Source organism: Pholcus phalangioides, unplaced genomic scaffold (genome assembly GCF_987345545.1).
Source record: "Pholcus phalangioides strain wild (caught in Gottingen) unplaced genomic scaffold, Ppha-v1.0 ptg000008l_1, whole genome shotgun sequence".
Classification (NCBI taxonomy): domain Eukaryota; kingdom Metazoa; phylum Arthropoda; class Arachnida; order Araneae; family Pholcidae; genus Pholcus; species Pholcus phalangioides.
In genome coordinates, this window is record NW_028301601.1 from 28,980,486 (window position 1) to 28,994,867 (window position 14,382).

The 14,382-nt window shown below is 33.1% G+C and overlaps 1 protein-coding gene across 3 annotated transcripts in view; it reads left to right on the forward strand.

The window, feature by feature from the left end:
• Positions 1 to 14,382, forward strand: part of Ziz (dedicator of cytokinesis protein Ziz) — an 87,871-nt gene that overhangs the window by 62,367 nt on the left and 11,122 nt on the right. For all 3 annotated transcript variants that reach the window (XM_089234503.1, XM_089234504.1, XM_089234505.1), the window contains 10 exons: positions 306 to 362; positions 2,227 to 2,352; positions 6,406 to 6,526; positions 8,617 to 8,825; positions 9,496 to 9,553; positions 10,011 to 10,120; positions 10,856 to 10,978; positions 11,265 to 11,378; positions 11,729 to 11,878; positions 14,110 to 14,323. In XM_089234503.1, the coding sequence (XP_089090629.1) occupies positions 306 to 362; positions 2,227 to 2,352; positions 6,406 to 6,526; positions 8,617 to 8,825; positions 9,496 to 9,553; positions 10,011 to 10,120; positions 10,856 to 10,978; positions 11,265 to 11,378; positions 11,729 to 11,878; positions 14,110 to 14,323 (1,282 nt within the window). The remainder of the gene's footprint in view (positions 1 to 305; positions 363 to 2,226; positions 2,353 to 6,405; positions 6,527 to 8,616; positions 8,826 to 9,495; positions 9,554 to 10,010; positions 10,121 to 10,855; positions 10,979 to 11,264; positions 11,379 to 11,728; positions 11,879 to 14,109; positions 14,324 to 14,382) is intronic.

The following is a 14,382-nucleotide window of genomic DNA, read 5'->3' on the forward strand; positions in this document are numbered from 1 at the left end:
CTACACAACCCCTTGCAACATGAATGACATATTTGAGTGCTACATATTATTTTGATACTTACTCTAATTGAAAGTATGCCTCTAGAATTAACAGTTTGATAGTGAAATATCATACGCCCTCTTACCCATACACCTTGTAGAAATAGCACTAAAATATTGTGCTATATTTCAAAGAGACATTCAGAAAAAATTATCATTAAATGTTTGAATGTATAAATATATTCTCTCATGGCAACTGCCATAATTATTTTAAAAGTGATGTTCCTGTAATTGTACTTTATATATTTGTATTGCTGTATTTACAGTTTCCAATAGCTTTGTTTCAAGGAAATGCTGTCTTATGTGGGAAACTGTGCTTTGAGGTATGCTTTATCAACTGATTTTGCTGAAAGTTTTCACAAACTTGTTGAAATCAATAGTTCTGGAAAAATTGCTCATCAAAAAAAAATTTTTTTTTTATTTCAATGAACTAAAGATGCCAAAATGCAAATACTTCAACCATTTTCCATATAAAACGTGTATCATACCCAATCTAGAATTTTTTGATGAGGAAAATGTGTGTGAATTTCTTGGTTAAAAATATTGGGTGGCACATTTAAGATTGAGATTAAATATTTGCAGCTCACTGAAGCAGGAATAAAATACACAATGATTTGCTATATAATAGTCAATCTTTGCTAACAATTATCTGAACAACAGATTCACAAAATTTTTAAAATGTTCGATGGAAGAGGGGAAAAAATACACAAAAAATGATAAATTTAATTTCAAAAAGAGCACAACTTGAACAATTCCACAATCTTTTTTTACAGTCAACACTTTTTATAATGACAACCTGTATTTCACATGGACCAATTGGGTCTATTCCCAGAACCCCAAAATTGTCTGGCTTTTGTATCATAGGCACAGGCCTCTCCCCATGCCTCTGCCGTAGAGAACACTATATATGGGCCCCCAAAATTCACATTTGTCCAGGGCAAAAATTTAGGAGAAACAGGCTTTGAAAATTATTCCCATATTGCACTAACCATTCAATTACAACGACCGGTAAGATAAGTCCCAAATGTTTTCACATGTCAACTATCATGTGTTTTCCTTCCAATATGACGACCAACCAATATAACTTCAGTTTTCAACGGAACAATGGGGATCATTATAACGAGCATGGACAAAACAAAAAGATCATGGATTTTTTTTGAGCATTGCCTTTTTGAAATCATATTTTCTATGGTGGTGGTTTTTTATTCCTTTTCCATCAAAGATGTAGCTTCTAAAAATGTTTTGAACACATTCAGATTATTACAGTCTTTTGCAAAAAAAAAAATGAAGCACCCATAAAAGAAAATCTGATCTCGAAATTTCACATGCAAATTCCTTTATGCCAAGTATGCAAATGATTAAATTTTCAAGACCAATGAATGTTAACTTTGGTCATAGCACACGTTTCTATTGAGCAACTAGCATTGTATAAAACAGGTATTAATCTCAGATGGTTTATCTTTCCTCATTGTCGGCACTGCAGTTCTTTGGAGACACAACAAATAATGCCATTACAACGTTGTCGAAGATCTTATAGCCAATTGGACAACTTTGAATGTGGTCGCATAGTCGGGATGCGTGAAGCTGACTGGCCATACCGAGCAATAGGCCTCCACCTGCACCGTACGAACACAGCTGTTCAAAGGTGCTGGCAGCAATAGTTGCTGCAAGAAACTCATCAGTGGAATAAAGGCTCTGGAAGGCCAAGGTGCACAAATGCGAGGCAAGACCGGATGATTGTACGACAGACCCGAACTGCCCCAACTGCATCATCGTCGGCTATCCAGCATGCTACTCTTCCATACCACCCGTGATACCTTCCGCCATCCCACAGCGTTTGGCTGAGGCAGGGTTACATTCACAACAGCCTGTGAACGTAACCCCCGGCCCCTGGGGGGGGGGGGGTTATTACCCAATTACTGATTTGAACATTCAATGTGCAATTGCTAACCATTGATCGGTCTTATGGCTTTGAATTTTTAATCATTTTATTATCTGTGTATCAGCTTTACATGTGTTTAATTTCAATAAAAACAGCCAATTTCTCCATGGTGCTTCGTTTTTTTTGCAAAAGTGTGTATTACCAAAGATTGCCTATTGCATTGCATATCATCAATTAAAATCAATGAACCTGAGAGGAAATCATATAAAATTTTTTGTTTGATTTATGTTTTTCTTTGATTTCAGTTACTTCGCTGTTGTAACTCAAAATTGCATACAGTCAGAAGTGAAGCATGTGCTTTGCTCTATTTGTTGATGAGAAGCAACTTTGAATTTTCGGGTCAAAAAGAAATCACACGTGTACATTTGCAGGTACTTGCTTGGAATATTATAGTATTTTTTAAAATTGGTACTATTTTTTAGTTTTTGTTTTTTTTTGCAGAAGTAAAAAAAAAAACTTTTCCCCCCCTGCTTTTTATTGATATATTATCATTTTCTGATCAATTATGCTAACATTTTTTTTGTTGTTGTGCAAATGAGGTTAGAAGTGATTTTGTTGTTGGGGTTTTGCTTCTAAACGTACACTTAAGGTAATTAGCACTACAGAAGAGATACACATTGTAGGAAGTTGGAATGTGACAATTTATTATTTAAAGAGATATGAGCATTTGTAGTAAATGAATTTTAAATCGTGCATGCGCAAAAAAATTTTTTTTTTCATAATTTGGTTACTAGATGACTTGGTTACCATAATATGCCACCGTGAAGGTTGCTGTCACGGTCTCAGATTCAAATGTGAGGGAGCATATAGATATTTTACCTAACGAGCTTGAGGCAACCACCGATTGACAGGGCCTTCATTTCCAACCCATCTCATTATTGGCAGTAAAATGCTATGTAGCGATATGGCTAGAGTTGGTGTTTGGTGAAGTAGATATATAATGCAAATTATATAAAAATTCCTGGAACAACAAGCAAGATCGACTACATCCTATCTAATAAGAAGCATATGATCCAAGACTGTAGTGTTCTCAAAAAAATTCAATACAGGAAGTGATCATTGACTATTAAGATGTAGAATATTGTTATAGGAGCTTAAAATCAGCAAAACGAAAACTGTGTTGGGAGAAAGGAAATTTTTGCACTAAAAAGGAAAGATGGAACCATCACAAAAGATGGAAATTAAATTATTAGTATTGTTGGGGAATTTTATAATACTCTGTACAAATATGAAGAACATGATCGGAACAGAGGAGAGGGAGCCAGAAGAAAAGAAAATGAAGCAGAATTTGAACAAGTAGCACCTGTGCTGAAAGAAAAAGTCTCCAAGGATATACTACAAGATGTATGAAAAAAGGGAAATGCCCAGGTGAAGATGGGATTTCAATAGACATTATTAAAGAAGCAGGAGAAGAATTTGCAGTATGCTTACTGCTTTGTTCACAAATTATCTCACAAAATCGGATGTACCTGAAGATTGGAATAACGCAATGATGGTTCTTCTTTACAAAAAGGGTGAAGAAGAGGATATCAAGAACTATCGACCGATAGTCAGTAATTAATAATAATAATATCAGTAATTTGTAAAATTTTGACCAGTGTTCTTACGTATATGCTTGAATCCAAATCGGACAAAGCCCAACCAAAAGAACAAGCAGGATTTCAAAGTGGATTTGGTACAATGGATTACATCCAACCAATCAGATATATAATAGACACACAAGGAATACAAATTATCATTGTGTGGTCTTCATTGATTTTGAGAAAGCATTTCACTCTGTCTTCACATCTGCTGTTAAAGCTCTAGATGTAATTGGGGTAGAGAAGACTCTTGCATCAATATCATCAAGAAAATATGACAAAGCAACTGCAACGATTCATTTGGATAAAGAAAAAGCAAAGATTAAACTTGGAAAAGGAGATAGAGAGACAGAGTGATACTATCACACCAAAACTCTCTACCACTGTTTTTAGAAGAAGTATTCAGAAAAGTGGATTGGGGTGAGAAAGGAATTAAAATAGAGAATTTCCCAACCATTGTGGTTATCAGCAGCAATCCAGATGAATTAGAAGAAATGATACAAGAACAGACAAAGGCAAGTATTCAGGTGGGCTTGAAAATGAATCTGCAAAAGACTAAAGTTATGTTCAACCCCTTTACATTGAAGAAGACAATCTTGCTCAACAACACAGAGGTAGAAGAAGTAGAAAGCTGTATATACCTGGGACAAGAAATTACCGCAGACAATGGAATCATTAATGGAATAAACAGAAGAATCAGGATTGGATGGAGCACTTTCGGCAAAAACTGTGTAATTCTGAAGTCACATGCCATTATGTCTGAAAAGAAAAGTGTTTAACCAGTGTGTGCTACCAGCACTGACTTATGGAGCTGAAACATGGACACTCACAAGAAAGACAATACAAAGGTTACAGACAACACAAAGGAGCATGGAAAGATATATGCAAGGCATCACAAGGAGACACAGAAAACTAATCACTTGGATAAGGAACCACAAAAAAGGTATATGTGATATTGTGGAAAGAATTAAACGTCTAAAATGGAAATGGGCTGGACATATTGCAAGAAGACAGGACAACAGATAGACCACAAGTATTCTAGATTGGTACCCCGTGGTGTTAAATGTCCGAGAAGGCATCCCCATGCAAGATGAGATCAGAAAAGTGACTGCAGTCAACTGGGTGGCTAAAGCATCAGACCAAGCAAAATGGAAAATTTTAGAGGAGTCCTTCATTCAGCAGCGGATTGAAAATGGTTGTTGATGATGGTGATATAAAAATTCCAGTTTAATGTTGCATCAATATATTCAGAAAGATATAAATATCATGAGCTGTAATTTTAATTACTGGATGATGATGGGTTTTCCACAAATTTGTATTTTGATTACTGTCTCTTTTGTAATTTTATTGTTTTGTTCAGTTTCTTCATTTTAACATCATACACATGTGTTATGTTTAAGCATTCCTTTTATATAGCATGAGACATGTGTCTTTGCTCATTTTCATAAAGCTGTGGGCTTATTTTCAAAATAACCAAATGACAATTGAATTGAAATATCAATTTCTGAGAAATCCCTTATCACTCAAGTACTCTCAGCCAGTAAATTAAATTGCAATTCATGATATCGCATATATCTTTCTGAATTTTCACGACATTCAACTGGAATTTTTATATAAGTTGTGTTATATTTTATGCAACAAAATTATAAGAAAGTAGATTTTTTTTTCTGCATATGCACGATTGAAAATCATTTACTAAAAATGCTAATATCCCTTTAAATAATAAATTGTCACATTCTAAATTCTTACACAGTGTGTCTCATGTGTAGTGCATATGTCTCGTGAACATTTTTCTGTAAATTTTATAAAAATTGGTTGAAGACTCTGCATGTTAAAAGCAAAAAACATAATGAAAATTGGAATTTTTATAGAAAACATTTATATCTTCCTGGATATATGTGCTATAGTCACAAAAATGCATAAAGATAAAGATATTGCACAAATTTGTTAAAATATTTATGAAAGTTATAAATCCTTTGTAGTTTTTTATTGCACAGGCTTGATCAAAAACTTTTTTCTCCTATTCAATTTTTTGTGTGTCCGTTAAATGCGCTTGTGGCTAAATTTTTACTAGAAATTGTGAGTACAAGCAAAGGATTCACATGATCCAAATTTCAGAACGATTTGCCCTGTATTTTTGTAGAAATTAGAGAAAATGTCTAAATTCCAAAAGGATATAGACTTTTTGCAATATAGAGTAGGTCAGTTTCACAATAGCAACAAATCTTTGCAACAAATTGCTTGGTGAATATATTACAATTAAGCAACTTTAGATGTTTTAAGGAGAATGTATTTGCACAGTAGATTAAGATGTAAATAATCAAATTATATTATAAATTTCATCATCTATAATCGAAAATTGCAAAAATAATTTTGTTTACAGAAGCATTACTTGTTGCCTCGTTGTAGCATGTTGAAAAGTTCATAATATAATTCTTATTATTTTTTATACTTACCTAAAAATTACTAGTTTATAAGTTACCAAGTTAGTTATTCACCTCATAAAATATGGAATGAAACAAACTGTTATAGTTAATACACTCACAGAAAAGCGCTTTGAGTATGGGCAGTCATCTGTGGGGGCTTCCAATTTACCTCATCTGACTGATTCAAACATGAACTTTAAATGAAATGGGTTGATTTTGGGTGAGGGGAAGTATGTGTTAAATTCAAGTGAATGCAGTAGCTTTTATTTTCATCTGCTAGTGTTGTAACATAATATTAACTATTTATTAATCAAGTAAACTAGTGATACCCACATTTCATCGCTTAACAAGTAAGCTACAATTGCTTGTAAACAATATACTGTTTATCTCCGATAATGTGTTTTTTTTTTTCTTTCAGCTCATTGTCTCAGTTTCAAGGTTATTAGGTGATGTTGTTAACTTAAATAATGCAAGACTGCAAGAAAGTTTGTCTGTCATAAATACATTTGCAAGCAGTGATAAAGTAATGCATAACACAGGTATTTAAGAAATTCTTATCTCAAAATTCATTGCTTCAAATTCACCAGTGCAGAAATCTTTCAAAATTCTCTGATAGTCTGATTGAAGTATTTCTGGATTTATTTTTTATCCACGGATGAGGCAATTTGTATATGATGATGGCCACTTATCATTCCACTGCAAAAAAAAATATTATGTTTCTGACAATAATTGTTTTTTTTCCCAAATATTAAACAGGAGTTGTAAACATCTAGGGAGCAGTGAAAAAAAAGCATTTGAAAGTTATATAGTTTATTACTTACAAGTCGTCCTTCTTAAAATGTTGTTTAGAGCTTTCTGGTCATCGATTGCAGTTGGCATGCTTTATTTAATTCAAATTTTGCTACATTATATTTTACAACTATTCCCATTTTGTTATAGCACACCATCCATAGTCCTTTCTCACTTCTAATCCTTTAGCAGTGGGATGCTTTTCTGAATACTTAAAATGAATCCATTTAACGAATATAAGTGCGTTCTGTCTTCCTTAGATGGGGTACACATTGGATAGATGCGACAAGCAATATGATCCTCAAAATGTATGAAATCAATGGGGATTTTTTAAAAACATGAAATCAGTACTGGTTTCATGCTTTTAATCAGTCAGTGTTGATTTCATTCGTGAATCACATCACTTGTCATATCAGTCCAGTGTACACCCCAGAGCAATATAATAAGGGCTGTCTCATGATGCAGCATAGTCGATACCAGCTGTCATCACCCTGACAGAACCAGTTAATTGCCATTAGCTACCCTGGTATTTCAAGGTTGCGCTTTAGTTAAAAGTTATTGGCACAGTGATGTCATGCACCTGATCCAAGACCCACTCCCCACTGGGTCAAGGCAGCAAGAGCAACTTCAAAGGGATGAGACACACCCTTTTTATATAGCCCTGGTGGACCCGGCCATATATGTCCCTTATATATTTTCACTTTTCTCAAGAAATCTACTTGAGCTGGTTTCATTTTATTGACCTATATATTTCATTGGAACACATTTTTCTGGTTATTAGTCATATAGAGAAAGACATGGTTATAGTGAGACCGCTGTTCATTCAAAGTACAAAAGACTGGATGCCAAGCAAAGATGAAGATGTAGTTTGGAATGAAAATTCACATGCCTTCGCTGGGAATCATACCCACCTATCTCCTACGGAGATATATCATTACATAGCTACCAAATCTCCCAAGTTTCTACTCCATCTCCCTGACTCCCAAAAACTTCTTATTTCTCCCAAATTCTGCCTGTGATTGTAAAAATTCAGACTACTTTTGGGGAAAAAATTATTTACAATGAATTTACCTGAAAAAAAAAAGACTTTCATTTTCAATCCACAAAATGACGTCACAAGCTTAATGTAAATTGTTACTATTGCATCAAATCACAAAAAATATATAATTTTATGGGGGGGGGGGGGAAGACAAAATTTGCCACACAGCCAGCATCAATTTGGCCTTTTGACATCTGAAATCAGTAACATGACTTAGATATATACTTTATTATCCAGGGTAAGAATGCATTTTGGCACCCCTGTGTAATGCAGAAGGAGCAGTTAAAGAGTGGATTCGCCATCTCTACTACCAGCACTAGAGGTACCAGACCGGCTGCTCCTCCCTTGTTGTGGCCCTAACCATATGTTCTATTGAGTCTGTATGTCTGGATTCAGGTCTGATGGCAATTTTTTTTGTATGCAAGATATGATTTCAGTGTAGCAAATACAGGTAATTTGACCTACTGGTTGGGATGATTGGCAACTTGGTGCTAATCGTTTTTGTAAAGGGTAAAAATGTAGACAATTTTATTTTTTCCTTTCACATCCCTACAGTGTTTTTCAAAAAACCTCTCATATTTATTTTTGTAAAAATTTGGATCCGCATGAAAACCTCCTTAATTTTCATTGTCAAATGTTGGCAGCTATGTTATTAGTCATATGACATACAAATTTTCATGATTGAATGGAAAAATCTCAGTGAGAACAAAAAGTCTGTAGACAAATTTGATTTTACAATGTATGCTGTATGTATATGCCATGTTGTTAATGCTAATCATGTAAAAAAATTGAATTCTCTAGCATTTCCGTCTGAAGTTAAAGATTTGGCAAAACGTATCCGCACTGTGCTAATGGCCACGATGCAGATGAAAGAACATGAAAATGATCCAGAAATGCTTGTTGATCTCCAGCATAAACTGGCGAACAGCTATGCATCCACTCCAGCTTTACGCAAAACTTGGCTTGAATGTATGGCTAAAAACCACTTAAAAAATCAAGATTTTTCTGAGGTATCAGTCTTTTTTTTGTTTGTATTTTATTTATTTATTTGTATTCGCGAAACACATCGGAAGACACTAAAAATGCTTCAAACTTCAAGAAACAACACCAGTGCAAATTTCCACATCACATATAGTTGCAAAAAAAAAAAAAATTTATTTTAAAGAACATTCATTAGGAATAACGATTATTGTTTAAATGGTTCTTGTTATTTTTAATTAAAATCTTATTTATCTTTAACCTGCTTTTCTTTAAAAGATCAAACACATTGATTTTTCTAGTGAAGAATGTAAGGAAAATGTTACATTGTGCCAATTGAATGATCATGAATAAATGGAATAAGGGAATTGTGGTAAATTTCAACACACATAGAACATGTTTAATATCTAATTGTCAAACAACAAAGCAGAAGGGGGAAAACTGAGAAATTGCCAGAAGAAAGACTTTTGGCTGCCTGACAATCTAAATTTAAAAGTGCCTTACAGTGGGCATAATTATTTACAGACTTGAAATGCTTGTTGATCTCCAGCATAAACTTTAGTTTATTGTCAATTTTTTAATTATTTTGGATTTTAACTTATAATAATTATTGTAACATGTTTTTTTTTAAATAATTTTTTTGAAACACAATAAATTAAAAGTTTTCAGTCAAGTTTAATTTTTCTATTCTTTTTTTTACAGGCTGCCTATTGTTTCATACATATTGCAGCAGTTGAAGCTGAGTACCTAAAACAAAAAGGTAACTTTTCATGTTTTAATTTATAGTATATCCTTGATTTAACAGACTAACTGGAGCAAAAGTTTATTCGTTGATTCCAAAAAAGTCAAATCCAAATATTTTATTTGAAGATCTAAATATTAACATTTTAATGCTACTTTATCAATAGTACTATCGAAATATGATATTTTAGCATTATTAGATGAAAAATCTTTCTTAAAAGCTGTTTTCTGTTGATTTCTTATGAAGTGTCTATTATGATCAGATAGTTAGAAATTTAAAAGTTTATTTTGCCAAGTCCAATGATGAATTTCTAAAATTTTTACGTTCACTGCACAGTTGGAAATTATATCATAATTTTAAATACATTTATTGTGATACCCTTGTTCAATCTTGAAGGATTTTACTGGCATTCAAAAGGTTTGCTTTTTTACCTATATGTAGCTATGTGATGTACAAGTAAGGTTCTCTTCTACAGGTTTATTTTCTGATGGGTGCTCTGCATTTGAAAATATATCACCGAACATAACAAAAGATGAATCCGATATGAAAGATGATTCTGGAATTCATGATGTACAGTATTCAGAGGTATTTATCGGTTCTATAAAACTTTTTGTTTCTCCCATACATATGATTTAGGTGCTTTTATCTACCATTGATGTTTTTATACGTTAAAAGGGCTGTTTTATCCTGCTAATAAAACTCAATGATCAGTTTGTTGTTTATTCTATCTTGATGGATTTAAGTAATTTTTTGACCTGTTAAAAAAATTTACATGTGAATTTTAAATAAATTTTCAAGTCACATTTAAAATTTATGAACAACTAAATAATTATTTTTCAGTAGCAAGCTCTGTTGGTAACTGATGCTTGATTGTAAAGTGGTATGCAGCAGTTATAAAGTTGCCATATACTTTCTTCTGTTGATAGGCATTGATGGTGCTCAGAACTATAAAAAGACCAAAGATCTGAAGGCAGTTGTCCCCCAACTTTTATACGTTTATGGGCGCTTGTGTAATTTTTTAGTGAGAGTGGCAGGCACACATGTCCAAATTTTATGGTTGAAAATGCTAATTTTTATTAATTGTAATGGGGTTTTTACCGTTTTTTTATAGCAATTTTGATTGTTTCTCCATGTTGTGATGTCCACAAGCACCAACTTGGGAACCATTGATCTTATGTTCTTCATGTTAACAAGGACCAACAATATCTATACATTAAAGAAACGTTGCTAATTTCTCTTCGTATAATGTAAATGTTGCATTGAATGATACTTTTTATTGAGGGCTGTATATATATACCAAATTAATTTTTTGAATTTCAGAACACATTTCTTAAAAGACTAGAGCAATGTGTGAAGCTGTTAGATCAAGCTGAACGATACGAAGTGATAGCTGATGTCTATAAGCTAATCATCCCTATCTATGAAAAGCGACGTGATTATAAGGTTTGTTTTTTTAATCGTGAAGGATTAATTTATAATTGGGGGTTTTAGTAAATTTGACAGCACAATTGTTGATTTATTTATAAATCATCAGCATTTAAACTGTTAGAAAAAGGCAAATAACTCAAAATCCAAAAAAAAGCAGCAGCTTTATATGATGTTTGAAAATTTATCAATCAATATAGCTGTATAAATGTGTTTTATTGTAATAAAATTCATGATATATAGCTATACGAATTGATGCTAATTGCGTTTTTCACGTGTGATTAATTTGAATTTTTTGTTTCAGGCAATGTCAGAGTGCTATAAAATACTCCATTTAGCATTCACAAAAATTGTTGATGTCAGCAAGTCGGGAAGGCGACTTCTTGGGAAATACTTCAGAGTCGCTTTCTTTGGCCAGGTTTGGAAGTTTATCATTAATAAAGTTCTTTTGATTTTATAACTAAAAGGATTATTTTGCAAATAAATAAAATCTCAAAATAAAATTTAATTTATAGAAAAGAACCGAATGATTAAAAAAAACGGTTAATAAAAAATTATCAATGTCTATATCAGTTTTGAATAAAACTCTAGGCTAAGGAATTTTTCTTTGGAGTTTTTTGGTATGCAAACTATTATGAAAAATAAAAATTGGGTTCATTCACATTGCTTTTTTATCAATAAGATTACATGTACTTGTTGAAAAGTTAGTTAATCCTTAGGATTAATTAATTTTAATTAAATTTAATTAATTAAATTTAAATTTTCAAGGCTTATTTTGATGATGATGAACACATGAAAGAATACATCTATAAGGAGCCGAAGGTTACATCCCTGGCTGAAATATCTGAGCGTTTACATTTTCTCTTTTGTGAGAAATTTGGCAAAGAGTCTGTCAAAATGATCATGGATTCAAATCAGGTAGTTTCCATTGCATTTATTTGTGTTTTTATTTTAATACTAGCTATGATACCTGGCACTTCCTTAGTTTTCTCTGTACTCAGAGTATTAAGGAGATGACAAACTACACTAGAACCCTGCTAATCCAAACTGATTGGGACCTATACAAATTACCATGGTTTGTCATTTAAACATGACTTTTTTAAAACTTCAGTAATATTGGGTATCCTTCCCTACTGTTGTATTAGTTACAGACTAGATAATTCTGTTTAACAATAAGCGAAATAATTGCAGGGAAATTAAAAAACATTTTTGCCTTCCAATGCTACGTGCTTCAGCCAGTGAACCAAAAGGCATTACAAAACATTAGCAGGTGTACAAAAAATATTGCTTCAATATCTCATTGAAGATGAAAATAAGTCTCTTTCCATTCTATAAAAAATGAAAGAAAAAAAATTTGGTAAAAAATGTCATTTACCGGTCTTCAAAAGCATGGGAAAACATGATAGAAACCGTGTTAAAGAAAACCTGGGAAAATTATGGCTAGCATTTGGTTTTGACGATAATTAAAAAACAACTACGAAATCCAATGAAATCCTCCAACTTTTAAAAGAAATTTCTGGTTTCGAGGAAGCTGGGGGAAACAGATTTGTGGGAAAGTGGGTGAAATGTTATGATTAAACTCCAAGAACCATCAAATTTTCACAGGTGCAGAAATTGTCTCAGAAGTTTCAACAGGCAATGATTCATTGTTAAACGATGGGTTACATCAGTGGTTCTCAAAGTGTACATCATTTCTCCTAGAGAATCAACATCTCTAACCTTTGTTGACTGTGTCATGAAAGAAAAAGCATGGAGCTTCATGTGAGCTCCTTGGAGCATGTGAGCTTCAAACATTGATGCTTGCCTATTTACGGCTTTGGAATGATTCTTTCTTATATTGTTCTGGGCTGTCGCAGATAAACATTGTCATAGCAAGGCAGCCACAAATGACGAAAGTTTGAAAACCACTGGGTTACACTATGACGCTCCTTCCACCAAAGACTCAGTCAGAAGCTGTAGTAGCTTTTGAAACTGCCCTTCCATATGTGGAGCAGCATGATAGTGCAACCCCTATAGACATCATGTTTCTGAGATGATGACTATGACTACTGCATCATCCACTAGGTATATATATTGCTTTTTCAAATGAAAGATTTTTTTCCAAGACAATTATGCCAATTCATCATTAATAGGTATGGTCATATATTCATTGTCCATATGTTAAACGTAACATGTCACAATGCAGAATTTATGAGTATTTTTTTCCTGTTGGTTGAGAGATTCTTCAGCTTTCTTGCACACATTATATTTTTTTAAGAGCCATTCGGATGAAGCAGTTTTTCGGATTAGCAGAGTTCTAGCGCATTGTAAAGGAATGAACATTTCATACACATTGTTTGGGGACCATGGTGACATTCCAAAGTAAACATTCCAAAAACCATTTTTTTCCTAAATTTTTTTTACCAATTTGGATACTTATCTAACTCAGACAAACTTCCAAAGTAGCCTGTAGCTCATGACTACTTCACCAAACACCAACTCTGGCCATATCGCTATATTGCAATTTACTGCCGTTAGTGAGATGGGTTGGAAATGAAGACACTGTCTATCCAGTGGTCGCCTCAAATTCGTTAGGGAAAATATCTTATTTATATCCTCCCTCGGGTTCGAACCCGGGACCGTGACAACAACCTTCATGGTGGTAGACGAGCATCTTATCACCACGCCATTCAGGCGCTGTAGCTCATTACTGGATCCTCTTTGGTATATGCACAAAAATTTGGCCAGTATGAATGCAAAGGTGTAGATTTGTATGAAGAACATGCACAACACATTCAATCAATTTTATATCTACAGACTTTTCATTCAAATAGTGAAATAGAACAAGAAAAGTGCATTAAAAATTATGTAAGAAAAATGCAATAAAAATTGGGCCAAGCAATATTTCATTTTTGTAAATTGATTTTTCATTTAAATGAAAAGGAATCTGAGATAGAAACACACAGCTCTTGTAATAATGACCTTTTATGTTCAATGATGACTGTAACACAGTTTTATATCCTCAAATTTCACAAAAAAAAAAAAAAGTACTATTGTGGCTCAGTGTTTTGAAAAATAATCATATTCAATTATTGAATTGTTTTAATTTCAATAGTTTTAAAATGTTTCAAATTAAAAAAAAAACTCAACATTTCAATGTTTTATTGAAGGTTAACCCCAGTGATTTAGACTCAAAGTTTGCCTACATCCAAGTGACTCATGTTGTTCCCTATTTTGATGATGATGAACTGATTCAGAGGCCAACTGAATTCGAAAGAAATCACAACCTCAAAAGGTTCATGTTTGAAACTCCTTTCACGAAAGGTAACTGTAAAGCTAGAGGTCTTCCAGCAGAGCAGTGCAAGAGGAGAACAGTTCTGACTAGTATGTGAATATAGTATTTATGACCAATGCATAGATTATAAATTAATAAATATGCACTT